The sequence below is a fragment of the Anopheles stephensi genome, chromosome 2 (assembly GCF_013141755.1).
Source record: "Anopheles stephensi strain Indian chromosome 2, UCI_ANSTEP_V1.0, whole genome shotgun sequence".
NCBI lineage: Eukaryota > Metazoa > Arthropoda > Insecta > Diptera > Culicidae > Anopheles > Anopheles stephensi.
Genome location: NC_050202.1, coordinates 63,306,898 through 63,321,027, shown reverse-complemented (window position 1 = coordinate 63,321,027; position 14,130 = coordinate 63,306,898). Strand labels below are relative to the sequence as shown.

At 45.0% G+C, this 14,130-nt stretch overlaps 1 protein-coding gene across 2 annotated transcripts in view; it reads left to right on the top strand.

Moving 5' to 3' along the window:
* LOC118506718 overlaps positions 1-14,130 on the top strand; it is a 60,645-nt gene that overhangs the window by 13,708 nt on the left and 32,807 nt on the right. For both annotated transcript variants that reach the window (XM_036044232.1, XM_036044231.1), the window contains exons 2-4: positions 5,019-5,984; positions 7,589-7,752; positions 11,330-11,429. In XM_036044232.1, the coding sequence (XP_035900125.1) occupies positions 5,477-5,984; positions 7,589-7,752; positions 11,330-11,429 (772 nt within the window). In that variant the 5' untranslated portion in view covers positions 5,019-5,476. The remainder of the gene's footprint in view (positions 1-5,018; positions 5,985-7,588; positions 7,753-11,329; positions 11,430-14,130) is intronic.

The following is a 14,130-nucleotide window of genomic DNA, read 5'->3' as shown; positions in this document are numbered from 1 at the left end:
CTCTGAGTTCTCCTGTTGTACCGACGATCAAATCGACGACGTTTAGTCGCACCGAATAACACGGACGGGAGCGGGAAGAGGATACGATGCGTAGTTGAAAATTTCACTTTAAACGTCATGTTTATATTTATTGCGCGTTTTATTACAACATTCAAACCATCCACTCCGGGAAGGCCGCTGACGACGTGCGGGATTCGCTCGAATGGGAGCAATAAATTGTACTCTGTCCACGCGGAATATTTTGACCTAACCTTTTGAGCTGCAGCGTAAGGGTAGAACATTTGCGATTGTATGTGATATAGACGCAGTACTTAAAATTTCTTCTGATTTTTTTACGATCAGACAGTGAAAAATAATTAACGAGAGTCATATTAGCTGATCTTTGCTATTTGGTGTTATTTTTCTATGTGTGGCCATTTCAAAACATTTATAACAAAACTATAATAAACAAAACTAAAGTCACAAAACTAATTAGGAACTAAAATTAAAATTGTTTGACAAACTGTTTTTCGTACTCTCCTATATATTTAATCCTATTTTATCAAGAAGAATTGGCCATTCTCCAAAATAAGTTGTATTTATTGGAAGAAAATAAGACATAAAAATGTCTCTTTGAGGATTTTGAGTTCTAGAGAAAGTATTTCCCATTAAACCTGGTTCAAAAAGGGGCATGATCTAACCTAACTTCTAACCTTGCTTTCAATTTTCCTAAGCTTATTGATAACACCTGACACACTAGTTGTAATACAACCAGCACCCTTCGATTGTCCCAAGACATTGACCGAGGCGCTTTGCACACGGAAAAGGAGGGCACTTAGTGATCCTTGCATAAACTCAACGCTCCCTATGTGATAGTAAACAATGCCCAAGTCCATAATCCTTTCCCTGTGCTCTGTCATCCATCCCGAGTTGCCATCCCGCAATAAAGATAGTCCACACAAAAAGGGAAATGGAAAAAGTGTTGCAAAAGGATGTGTAAGCGCTCGGACCTGTCGGCAGCGGGTGCCATAAATCCCTCAAGGTTAGGTAATTTCTCATCCCCTTTGGCAGCATTAGGCTTTGATCAACTGCTTATTAATATTAATAGGATTGTGTACTCGGGCGGTGCTCGGGCAGCGCTGACAGATCCAGCGATGAAACGCATCACATTGCAATTGCACTGGCAGGTTGGTGCAACTGACACACACACACACACACGTAGTCTACAGTGTATGCAGCTGTTGCAGCTTCTTCCAGGGCCTTCTTCTTGGTTTAGCAAGTACTAAGAAATAGTGATTCCCTTTTCTAAATATTCAACCCTGTCCTTCGTTGATGCAACTGTGATGCAACGAACCATACCCGTACACTCTGATGCATACAGATAGGGGGAGGGAAGTTCGTTGGGAATGTTTTCCGAAGCCCGCCAGGCAGTAGCACTGCCAAGGTGACCTAGCAAAGTAAAACTAATGCTGGCCCTCGCCGCTCCATCTCTCCACTTCAGTGTCGCGTAAAGTGTTTTTCAACTTGAACGGCATAAAGGTTACACATTTTATTTCACGCTTCTCTTCATTTACTCCACACACACACACACACACACACACTCACACAAATCCTACCCGGGACCCGATTCTTCTTGTCAACTTGGCCGCAATCATACACCTTATTCGCCTACATCATCATCGACAGCGATGGTGCGACCATCGTTTGTGGTCGTCGAGTAGCGCGCGCACACGGAAGGATTCATTTCTCTCTGCATCGCATCCCACCGATTCAACCCTGGGCATAGGAACAGCATCTCGGACGGAGTATACACACGGCGAGTAGCGATTATGCGCTTCATTACATATGCATTTATTTTTACGTAACCAAGTTGGCATCCTACCCGGAGCCCGAGTGCTCTGCCGCTTATATGCCCGTTTCCTGCCCAAGCACTCGAGGACTCCTTTTTGCGCAATCGGTTATGAATGTCTCCCGGTCCCGGGGTTGGCCATGCTACCCGGCTCATGTGTGTGTGCATTTCCTGCATCATCATCTCGCCGAGTGTTGTGCAGAAGTTGACGAAAGATATTATCCTTCAACGACGCCAAACGGATGGAACGGAATCCCCGGCCCAAGTCTTTACACCCGGAGGCTCGTGCTGCCTCCCAACGGGCAACAACTCGTGACACATAACGATTCAGGTTTCTTTCTGTCCCAACCACCGGCAGGTTTTTCTTTCCATTTATTCTCGCTCGCTGTCAGCCGTATTTTATTCATACACCCTGTGTGTATGTATGCCTTTGCATACAGTTCTTCTTTGCATTTTATACCACACTCTCGGTCTGTTTCACGATTCGAAGGTTAAACGTTGTAAGGACTCTTCACCCCCCACCTATCAATCTCGCGGGAGGGCGGGGTGGGGGGGGGTAAGGATCACCTTCCCACGCGTGCACGGCAGGGAAACGCGAGTGCGAGTGCTTATGAATGCTTCGCTTAACCGAGTAGTGATTTGCGTTGAAACGTTCACCGGATGTGGTAAAACCTGTGCTTCCACCGGTCCGGCCGTGCATCCCGTCGTGGAATTAATTAAAAGTCCTTTGAAAGTGCTTTCGAGAAAAGTAATTATTTCAACATTTGATCGGCATCAGCTTTTGCTCGCAACTCACACTACCGGTTATCTTCGCCGCTTTTTTGCAATCGTTCTTGCGGTATTGGTTGTGGCGATGGCTCGTGGTGAGAGGGGGCCCCACCGCATCGTTTCAGGGTCGACCTTCGCATCGAAAGGATTTTTACTAAAGTTCACTGAAATGGTGCAAAGGCGTTCCCAAGTTCCATCCTTCCCATTCACCAAGGTGTTCTACTTTCACGGACCGGCTTGCTTACTGCATGCCGTGCGCGAAAGCCTCCCATGGTGGGCACACTTCACCGCGAGTTCTTCAAGGTATTCCAAAAACCAACGGGAAGATACTTATGGCTGGCAATATTATTACTTCCTTTTTTGTGTGTGCGGGAGGAGCTGTTGCGCAAGTGTTTGTCGGTGTAAAAGTATGAAAAAGATTTATTTGTGGAATGTCTGCACCGGAATGTTAGTGGGCTAGAGGCTTTTGCAACACTTTAAGCAGATCAAACTTATGTACAGAATTAAATTGCAAACTTTTTATAAGTTTTTATGCTTTCGAGTATGATTTCTTACATCCAAAGTTAGTGAGAAGAAGAAGAGTAAATAAAAGGAAATCATATTCAAAGGCGTCCTGATATCCTCTTTATCCTTACCCAATTACCAGCTATCCTGTGCATGAAGAGCCTTTCTTCGCACTTTCACCTCTTTTTTCTCCACTCATGAATGATTACTGCAACAGCACAGCACAACCATTCTTCGCTTCTCATCGTTCTCTAATGCCATTTCATACATCAACAATCTGCCGGTGCTGGGCGTTGATTGAATTTCCAGCATAATGGTGAGAAAAGTCGTCGTTTCGCATATTGTTAAAAATAAATCACCGAGCACCCGGTGATCTGGTCGGTGCTGCTTCAATGCTCCGACGTCACCGGCGGGCGTCAGCGGAGCTGCTCGTGCAAAGGTTGATAAATTCCCAATTTCCATCCATAATCGGTTTCGGATCCCTGTTCGCACGGGTTAACGCCAGGTGCACTTTGACGCAAGGATTTGAGGGACTTTTTTTGCTGTCGTTACTGCCAAACAAGGACATTTTTATGAATTGAACTGAATAATGATTCAGTTGATCATCTGTTTCTTGGTACTATCTAAAAAATTGAACTGGCTGATGAATAGTCGATTAAAAGGGGCAAGGTTTGTAATGTAATAAATACCAACTATTATCAAACTTTTTATGCAGGATTATTCAATTGTTCGAGAAAGCGATGGGAAGCGCCCGGTGCCTGTTAAAAAAAATAGTCCGGGCATGTCCAGTTCAACCATGTACTATGAATGCTTTAGGAAGGGAAAAAGTGATGAGTTTTCCACCTTAAATGTTCAATAGAACCGCGGTTTCAAAAGCTTGCTTTCTCAACCAACGCTCAAATACAATTATTGATGTTGAGAAACCTAATTTTTGATTATTCTAAAGGTGTATAGTTTATATCCGTAGAGGAATTCTTTATACAGACCCATGGGACACCTGATCAGGTACTTACAATTCCAGATTACCAACGAGAATGTGGCATTGAACGAATTGGGCCATGGGCAACTCGTCACGGCGTCTTAGCTTCATGATCACCGTCACCTAACAGCTAATGAGATTATTCAAGCTTCCAACGGTGATTTACTGACAAGCTTTAGAGCAACTCAAGGTATTGTTGCAGCTGCTACGTTTAAATACTAAGCTGTTAAACAAATTTCCCAGAAGATAGTAGCAATTCGATGTAAAAACTTTCAACTCAAAAGTTTTCTTTACGGTCGGCATCGATGTTTTTGGTTCGACGTGGATTTGCTTGATAGGGTATCCCCTTTACTTCCTTTTGGATACTTTTATTTGCTCTTAAAAGACATGAAATGGGTGGCTAAGAGAATCCAACGGTCTGTAAAAGACTGTAAAAGAAGAACGGCCTGGCCGTATTGGTTAAAGCCAAATTACAAATATAAGTACAATTCACGATGGTTTGGAAACATTTCCTTCTCCAAACCGTGAAAGTCTGTAAAAGTTTTACTTGAATTTAAAAAAAATATTCATGAGGGCATGCCTTTGATACTTAGAAACTGGACTTAAGACACTGTTAGCGCCCTATGATGATCTACGCTTACCAGTCAAAAAGGTCATAATCAATCCTTAAAGTCGCTTCTAAGTGTCATCTAAACTGGATAGATTTTTAAACATGCTTCTTATACAGACAATCTAAGCCGGTGATCTTTCAAATCTTTATAAAACGTCATAAAACGCAAATATTCCCCAAAACAATACAAAGCATTCACATCATATCCACCGGGCAGTACCTTTCTCTCAACAAGCTCAAATGGATTCAAACAAGTTCAACAGTCTAGTTGAAGCTTCTTCATAATGTTTCAAATGTTCCTTTTATCTCTCTCTCTCTATTTTTTCCAGATCCTCTACAAATATGCAATCGCGTCTGCTGATACTATCCGGATGAAAGCAATTCCACTTTACGACCGTCGCCATTTGCGCTAAGGAGCAGAGCGAGCCCGCCGGAACGGACCATCCATAACGAGCTGATCATTGTAGCGCTAATTAAATAATGCAACACTAAGACACTAAGGGCGTGGGATGGGCCACCGACTATCGTCGATGTCACCCGGCACGGACGCATTCATTATAATGCACCAAGCGAACTAATTTATCATTGCCACGGCCGAACGGCGCACCCGGACGCTAGCGTCCGCAGCAGAAACATATCAAACGCCTGGTAGCGCGGGTAAAGCAGCACAGGGGGTTGGGAGGAAGCACGGGTATGAACATTGCTACCCGGCTCGTCGTTTGCACTGGACCTTCCCGGCCAGGACCAGCTTAGAAGAGCGCGAGAACCACCCGATGAGAGCGAACCAATGGTCACCCACATGAAGCCACCTGTTTGCCGCATGTACCACGTCACCCTAAGACTGCTGATCTTTGCAGTGCTCTTCCTCAACTCGTTCATTGATCTTGCCACTATCGATGGTCACGTCCTTCTTCCACGTCCTCTCGCAAGTACCACTAGCAGCACTAGCTCCCCGGTTCGTAACGGTTCCACTGCTGGCAGTGACAATATTGCTACGATCTTTACCACCAGCACAACCACGCTACCATCCTTCGACGACGACCGTACCAGGCCCACGGAATCGACCGACAATCAGCATACCGGTGGTGACCGGCACAGTGACATGCTTAACAGCACGGCAGCCGGCAGCATTTTGGTGGTTGCACCTGAAAACTTTTCCACCGACCAGCTACGCCAAGGATTCAACAACTTTGTCCAACTGCTGCAAACTAACCGGCCACCGGCGGCGGTGAGCGACAACGACAATCTGACGCTTCCGCTCTTCGACAAGTTGATCCAGTTTCGTTCCTGGCGCGGTAAGTCCTGGCGCCCTATTCGAACGAAACATATCTTAGCCGCTCCAAGATTATGCTTTCCAACTTTTGGACAAGAAAAACCCTCGGCTTGGGGTGTTTCAAACCGTTTCCTCCCTTTTTCGGATATTCGGGTCCAAAATTGAATTCAACCATAAAAGTTTGAATGGTTAACTTCGTTTTGTCCTGTTTCTGGCTAACAACTCTAACCAGCTGGTTCTGTGTCACTTTTCTTGTAACGGTAGCATTCACCCTCACTCGACCAACTTTGCATGAATTATGTAGCAAAGTTTAGTAACTCGTGCATTTTAAGCAAAGTGCCATTGAATCGTGCGGAGGCAAATTTCTTCATCGTGCTACCTTAACACACTTCCGTATGACCGCGTGTCAATCACCACTACGGCCACTCAATCGCAGGCGAGAAATGAAATGAATTCGATCCTGTTGTCGTCAAGTTGTAATTACTTTATCTCGAATCGATGAATAACTTTATTTCTGTTGGAATTGATTTCTCGTTTTCTTGTTTCACGCGCGGCCCTATCCCCATTTTATCCCATATCGGTTTCGATTTCTCCCCACTTCACAGTGGTTCTTTTTCAAAATATTCCTGGACAAAATTAACTATCATGATCGATTACATATCTCGTGTTCACAAAGGGTTTTTAAAAATTACTTTGTAGGCCAGGTCGACTTCCAAGCAATTGAATTACTGCAATGCTGGAAAATATTACTTACATGTCGCTAGTTGACTTCCAATAATCTGAAGATTTTAGATCTCATCCCAATGTGTGAATTCTGTCGTTCGTACAACTTCATTTTCAATTCACTTTCCATCAACTTCCGAAACGTTCCGCACCACTCCGATCGCTTAAAGTATCGCAACTTCAATCACTCCTTTAGCAGACAGCCAACGATTCCATCGTACCCCCGCGGGCTAGATGCGTGAAGACTCAAACCGAAAGCAAAATAGCTGAGGAAATGGTTGTTTTTCAGTTTTCCTCCGCCTCTCCCAAACCGGCCACATTTTCACGAGCACTCCCGGTTCCGGTACCGTTGGAGGCGTCGGGAGGCGATTTTTTCTGCGCTCAACCAGAACACCATCCCCCGTAATTGATTTATCTATCTAATATATTTGCTTTTTTATTTTACGCAGACGTAATCCAATTTATCCGTCATCGTCGTCGTACCGTACCGTATCGTGTAGATGGGGGATACGATTTCCTCCCCAGTTTCTTCAACCGATTCTTGGTAACCAACGTGCAGTCACCAATCGAACAACCCGATTTCGGTTTTGGGGTCGTTTTCAGGGTTTCGGATCCGATGTTTCGCTTCCCGCACGCATGCTTATGGTTTTGTTCTGTCGCCAATTTCTGCACCGGAATCCCTGTTTCTTGTGGCGCCGAAAACCCCAAACACTTAACGCATTGCTCCGTTCCCCTTTCGCGTTCTCTTCTGTGCGTTCAACCCTTTCAGGTTGTAAAAAAATGAATATTCCTCTTCAATCTTTTCCCTCGTTCGAATTGGGTGTTTATTTAGTTCACACGTTCACCACGGACGGCTTACTGATTTCTGCTCCCCCCACCCTTGTTTTCCCAATCTTCTTGCAGACATGGTTACGTTCGAACGCTGGCTGGACGATCCCGCTTTTACGACCGTGCTTTATATGTCGGACGAAAGTGACAGCTTCATCGGATACTGTGACAGCCTTTCGACACACCTGTCAACCGTCTACCGGAAGCTGGTGCTTTTCTGGCCGTGCCCAAGGATGAAGGTAAGTGAAAGCCAGCAAGCAAGACCTGATTATCCATCGACGCCTGGACCGGAACGTTCGACGTGTTTTTTGTGTGTGTGTTCATTTACTGGATTCCATAAAGTTCTTCAATTACTCTCATTCAACTCCTACCTGGGAGAAAAAGAAGGCCCAATCCTACACTCCTTCTAATCGATCCTAAACAAGTTGGGGTTGCGCTACAAAACACATCACCCTTCAATGCTAGGGAACTTTGTGTAAGCAATAATCAAACACTGCAACTCGAGGTGAATGGTTCGCCAACACAGCCCAACTAGCAAAGCGTGAGTTACTTTCATTCTATCAAATTAACACCTACCGATTTCTCATTGATAACTGCACGAATGGAAACCGAAACGAGCATCGTGGCTACACAGACCGCATGCTGAGATTGTTTGGCTAATTAAGTCGACATTCGCAAGAACAAAAAAGAACAGGGAAAAGGGGCCTCTGTTTCTGTTGCTTTTCTCCGGCATTGTCATGCCTCGTAAATTTATGGTTTGCAATATTTCCCCCCGTGACATTTTCCTGACTATTGCGTCCGCCCGTCAAGATTAATAGCTAGATAAAGCGTCTTGAATAGGTAGGCTTCCACAAAACTTGTCCACCATCCTAAATAGGGAAGGCAATCATTTTTTGACACCGGCAGTGCATAAATGATTGTTCTTAATGGAGGTCAGTGTTCGGCAGACCGTCCGGCACGAATTTCCTATGCAGTGAGATTATAAACACGAAAGGTGCGAAAGAAAAACACCACGCTTCGTAGCATCTGCCAGCCAGAAAGCTTCTGCAGGCAACTGCTGGCGCGCGAAACGAAATGAAACGAAGCAAAACATAATTTATGCAGTTTTATTTACATAATCACGCCGCAATCAACTTTCGGCGGAATGGGTGGTGGGGAGGGGGGGTGGAGGAATGAGGGAGGGGGAGAAGGATTCTGGGAGGTTTTCCTTTCCCTTTTTTTCTATTAAATATTCTGCTTTCTGCCGTTTTTTTCCGGGGGACTGCAAATACAAGAGTAGAAATGGAATAAGCGCTGTAATGACGATAACGTTGATAATGATGGTACCGTTCAAGTAGGTAGAACAGTACCGGGCACCTACTACTACCCCAGTAGCCAGTCCGGTCCAGTTCTCCCCGCCGGAAACGTCCAGCCCCTTAAAAAGGAACACTTTGAACTGGTGAAAATATGTTGAAGAAATGCGCGTTCCGTTGATTATATTACGCATTTCAGTTGATGTGCTCGTCATGAAGGAAATTCGTTTCTTCTGCATCTCGGTGTTGTTTATGTCGGGTTTTTTTTTTCTCCTTTTCAGTTTTCTCTTTTGTTCCATCTCGAATGAGTTCAATGTTGGAAGGGACGCCGTGCGCTCCAATGAGTGCCAGTCCGTATGGAACACAAGTCCTTGATGTGTCTAATTGCTGCTTCGCTCAGATCGTTATACACACATACACAAACACACACTTCGGATGTGTTTTTTCTTCTAAATTATTTTTTAATCGTTTGTTGCTCTTCTTGAGCACGATAAGCAAGTCGTTTGATGTTGGTTTCGTTTAGATTATAAACTCATTGGCCCATTTTTATCCACCGTGAATATCGCGGGCCACCGAAAATAGAACTGCACTCGCTTCCATCCGTGCGACATTTGGTGCTGTTTACCGTGCTCGCTCTTGTTGGCCAACGTGCGCCAAATTGGCCAGCATATTGCCTTCGCTGGCGTTACTTTCGGTCGGTACCTTCCTACCTACCTGCACCGATCAGGTATCCTCCCAAATCTTCCTGCACATACAAACAATAAATTCAGCACGCCACGCAAAATGGCAAACATGGCCCGAAATGGCACCGAAACGAGCAGACGTAATAGCCGAAACGGTTCAGCTAGAGCAGCTAGCCCTGTTAATTGATTACATCATTATCGTAATGAGCGCTGCGAAAGGTAAACACACCGGAGAGAGCGTGGCAATCCGAGCCATCTTTACTTTACCGGGCATCTTCGAACCGCTGCTGGATGCTGTCGTTATCAATATCGGTTTCGAGGAATTTGCTAATGGTGACTCGCAGTGCTCACAGTATTCACTCATTCACTCTCTCTCTCTCTAGCAGCTCTCTGAGCATCTGGCTATCGGTCAACAAACTTCCAAGGGTGCTCTGCGGATGGTCGTGATACCGAACACGAATCTATCGTGTAGTGCAAAACATTCCCCCCCATTCTGCCGAGTTCCGGGTTTCGTGCCAAACGCGGACAGCAGATTTCGCGAACTTTCCCTGGTATATGCCCTCTCCACTCCACTTCAAACGGCTGCATAGCCTGCAAAACATATATATGTCGGAGGGAGGCTTGAACAACTTTTTACCTACGACCTTCTGAAGCATTTTTCATGCCCACCCGACTTGTGGCATACCACAGAACGAACCGCAACCACACCAAACTAAGCTCAGGAAGATAGGTGATAACGAAGAACGAGGGGGGTGGGGGGAGGTTTGGTGAGAGTTGGAAACGGGATGGGATGCAAAAAAAGTTAAATGACAGTCCGACACCACTCCACGCACAGTCCACTAAATGGATTTTCTACTCAAAAAAGAGGGGAAAAGTTTGGCCCGCTTGATCTTTTACTTTTCATTTTCACGCGCAGTTTTTTATTTTTTGTTTTGCTATTGGAGGGCTGAGCTTTTGTCACGCACACTTCAAAGTCAATCAAGCAGTGTCCTACGCCGACGCGGTGCTGCTCGAGTGCTCGTTGAATTTGTAATAGCTTTTTCGGCAGTGTCTGCAACTGGCGGAAGTTTTTCTTTTATTTTCTCCCCTGCTAAATGTGAGCTGTTTAAAAGTATCGAAATATGTTTTAAATACAGACTTTGGATGTTGGAGGTGTCCCTATTTCAGAACTGACCTAGTTTGGTTCAGGGACACAAACACACACACCAATGTGCGTGAAAAGAAAATTCGCTTCCACCCGGCCAATTTCACCGTTCAATATCAAATAGAACTCACCCGATTGGGAGCCCCACTCGTTTGGCCTGCAGATGAAGCGACTGACAAGGTACCGAGCAACAAACCCGAGAACGTGGTAATGATACAGCGGAAGCGTAAACTTTCCGTATCGTGTGTCACTCAGCGAAAAGAATGAAATGCTTGTCAAGGGCACTTTCCGTCGAGTAGGCACGGAACCGCCATAGCAACGACGGTCACGTTGACCGGCTGCCTGACCAGCTTCCCATCTTGACATGGCACCAATGGGCGCAATGGCCGAGCTCGCCCAGTCAGTCGCCTACCACTTCACGCCGAACTCGTATTTCATCCACCGGGTGGTTCAAATTTCCAGAACTTAGAAATACTCACTCTCGCCCCTTCGGGCACTCCGTCTGTCTACGGTCGGTCCATCCGTCAGTCTTTTCATTACGCTCTCTATATCTCTTGCGTTGCCCGAGACCGACCGGGCGTTGGTGACATTTTCACAACACTTCCCTCCTTTCACCTGGCTTTATTTATTTATTTCCTTTCTCTCTCTCTCTCTCTCTCTCTCTCTGTCGGTGCGTGCATTGGCCATCTCGTTTCAGGCAACGGTAAAGTTCATTCCCTCTTACGAAACAGTTTCGTTCGCCGTGAAAAGCATCGCGCAGCAGCTTAATTGGACCGAGGCGATCCTGCTAGCGACAGGTAAGTGTCTTTTGCAGCGAAACCCAACCGGCACGCCGGAACGAGCACACATAAATAAATCAATCTGTATAGCCCACGCTCCGGCAGGCGATTGGTTTAAACGGTTTTGATATTTTGCCATTTTTTACCCGTGGCTCACCGGCCCATCCCCCCCGGGCAACCAGGTACCGTCCATAGTGAGTGAGGAATTGAAATGGTTTTACCGACCGAATACTGCAGCGCCATTATGCTGCGTACTGGTGTATAGATTTACAGATGGGTGGAGGAAAACTAATGCATTCGTTAGAGCAGAACGGTAGTACAACGGTTGGTAAAACGCTTTGAATTTTTAGTTTTATGTCACTTTTTGCTGACAATACGAATGACGCATTGTCCTTGATGATAAACGCTTAGCAACGTGTGCAATAATAATACATTGAATTTGAATTTGTGATAACGATGAAATATGATTGTTTGCGATAAATGGACGATTTAATTTAAAAGTGCCCAAATAATGCAAAGCAAATCAGTTGAAGCAATTGTACTGAAAAATAAAGAACAATGAAAGAAGAGGAGTTGTCCTAAATAGGACATTCATTTCTAAATTATGGGCGGCCCGATGGGTAGACGACAATGGCGCCGGTCCTTATAAGGCATGTGTGTGTAGATTTCAATATCTCATAACCTGGATAGTGAGTCCTGTATTAACAGATTTTTCTTCTTCCTCGGTACAACTTCTTAAGTTCTCAGCCTGCGATATTTGTGTTCTTGTGACTAGATGTTACTAGTAGCTGGAGATTCAATCCTGCTTGCGAGGAGGCAGTCTGGATGGGATTTGATCCTCGGTCCTGTGATGACCGTTGGTATTGACCAACAGACTTTTTCTTAATTCTTTTGACGATTTATTTCCGACTGACTCATCTTACCTCCTATTCCTGTTATATGTTGAACCACCTATATAGGCATAAAGGCACAGTCATGCTAGCCATCTTATAGCTCACTAGTTTTATTAACACTAAATAGTTTGATAGTCAGTCGCTACTAAGAGGGAACAATTCAAACGTGATTTGAGCTCCGGTTCTGCGTGTGAAGACAGGTGCTGCTCTCGCTTCTACCATCGACCCATTTCAGACCGTGTAACTAACTTCTTTGATTAATAATCTATCTATGCTACTGATACTAATTACTAGATGCTATTTCGGTTCCGGGGCGGTACGGTGGCCGAGTCGACAGCGGCGGCGGTCTTCACACTGCAGGGCCGGGGTTCAAATCCCATCCAGACCGCCTACCCGTACTTAAGGCTGACTACTTTTCTGCGGGTAAAATTAAGTCACAGAAAGCCAGAAATGGTAGGCCGAGACCTCTCGAGGTTGTAGTGCCAAAGAAGAAAAAGGAGAAGATTTCGGTTCCGAAGAGATTTTACGTGCGGTTTTGCCTTGTGCATGATCGGCGTTACTTTCCATATGACACAGAGCCACCGTTAAGTGGTAATGTGTTGGTTAAATATTAAACAGAGAGTTGATAAGAACTACCGGGGATAAAAGAGTTGATTATTGCGTGTAGAGGCACTCTATTCGCAATAGCCCACAATGTCTTGCAAACTTTGAGGTACTGTTTGAAGCTAGTTTAGCACAAAAACTGAAAATGATTTATCTTCTGAATTGTAACACCGATAAACCCATTGATCACAAGGAATATGTTGAAAGAACTCTGAGTTGCTCACATTATTTATTCATGATAATCTTATTGAATCAAACATGATGTAAAATTTGAGATTTTTTTTAATAAAAACATCTATTTCCAAAATGACTTGTTGAGGAATTCACTTTCACTCAAAACCGTAAATATGTTACAAAATATGCAAGGTCTAGCATTACATTATTAAACCCCCTAAACTCAAAAGCATTTACTGGACAATGTTTCAATCCTAGAGCCGGTCAATTCCAAGTAACTGTATACCGTCCCTTAGCCGCTTTGTGGGCGATTTTAAATATTCCCAATCATGAAGCCGCTCGACAAAAAATCGACAAGTACTGCCCACAATGTCCTAGCGCTGCCCAACCCGCCACCGCCTGCTGTTGACGGTTCGAATTACATGAACCAAAGCTGTAGCGCCATGGCAGTGTCTTCCTACGCCTAGCGTGGGTCCCTTTTGCTCTGGAGCCCAATAAACGTAATGCAGCATGAAACAACCTTCCGCCGCCGCCGTTCCGGATGTTGGTAATCAAATAAAAACTGTTGAAATAGGCCGCCGTGTGGAAGGTGGACCGCCAAGACGATCCGTTCGGTATACAGGCAAACACTGTAAGATCGGCCAACATGACCTAATCCAAGTGAACGATCCTGGTCAAACTTTGCCCATACAATGAAAGACATATTTTGCTTCGGATGGCACACACACACAACCGAACCTAGCCAACCCCGGAACTTCGATGTAAGCTGGGCAGCTTAAATTTTGTACCACTTGTTTCCCGTCCTGTTTTTCCTGTGGTGGGCTGCGATGATAAGAAGATGGGCAAACAAACGACCCAACGAGCCGAATCTTGGTGGTTTGGTTCCGGACGGTGTGGGCTGGGCTAGCTATACATTAACCGCACCGATGTACGGTTGCTCTAGATGACGGTATTGTCATGTTTTCCTTTTGAAAAACCTCTCCTGTCTATGCATTATGCCATGAGCCTGGTTTATTTTGGTAATTGGTAGAAATATTGCAAAGATAGCA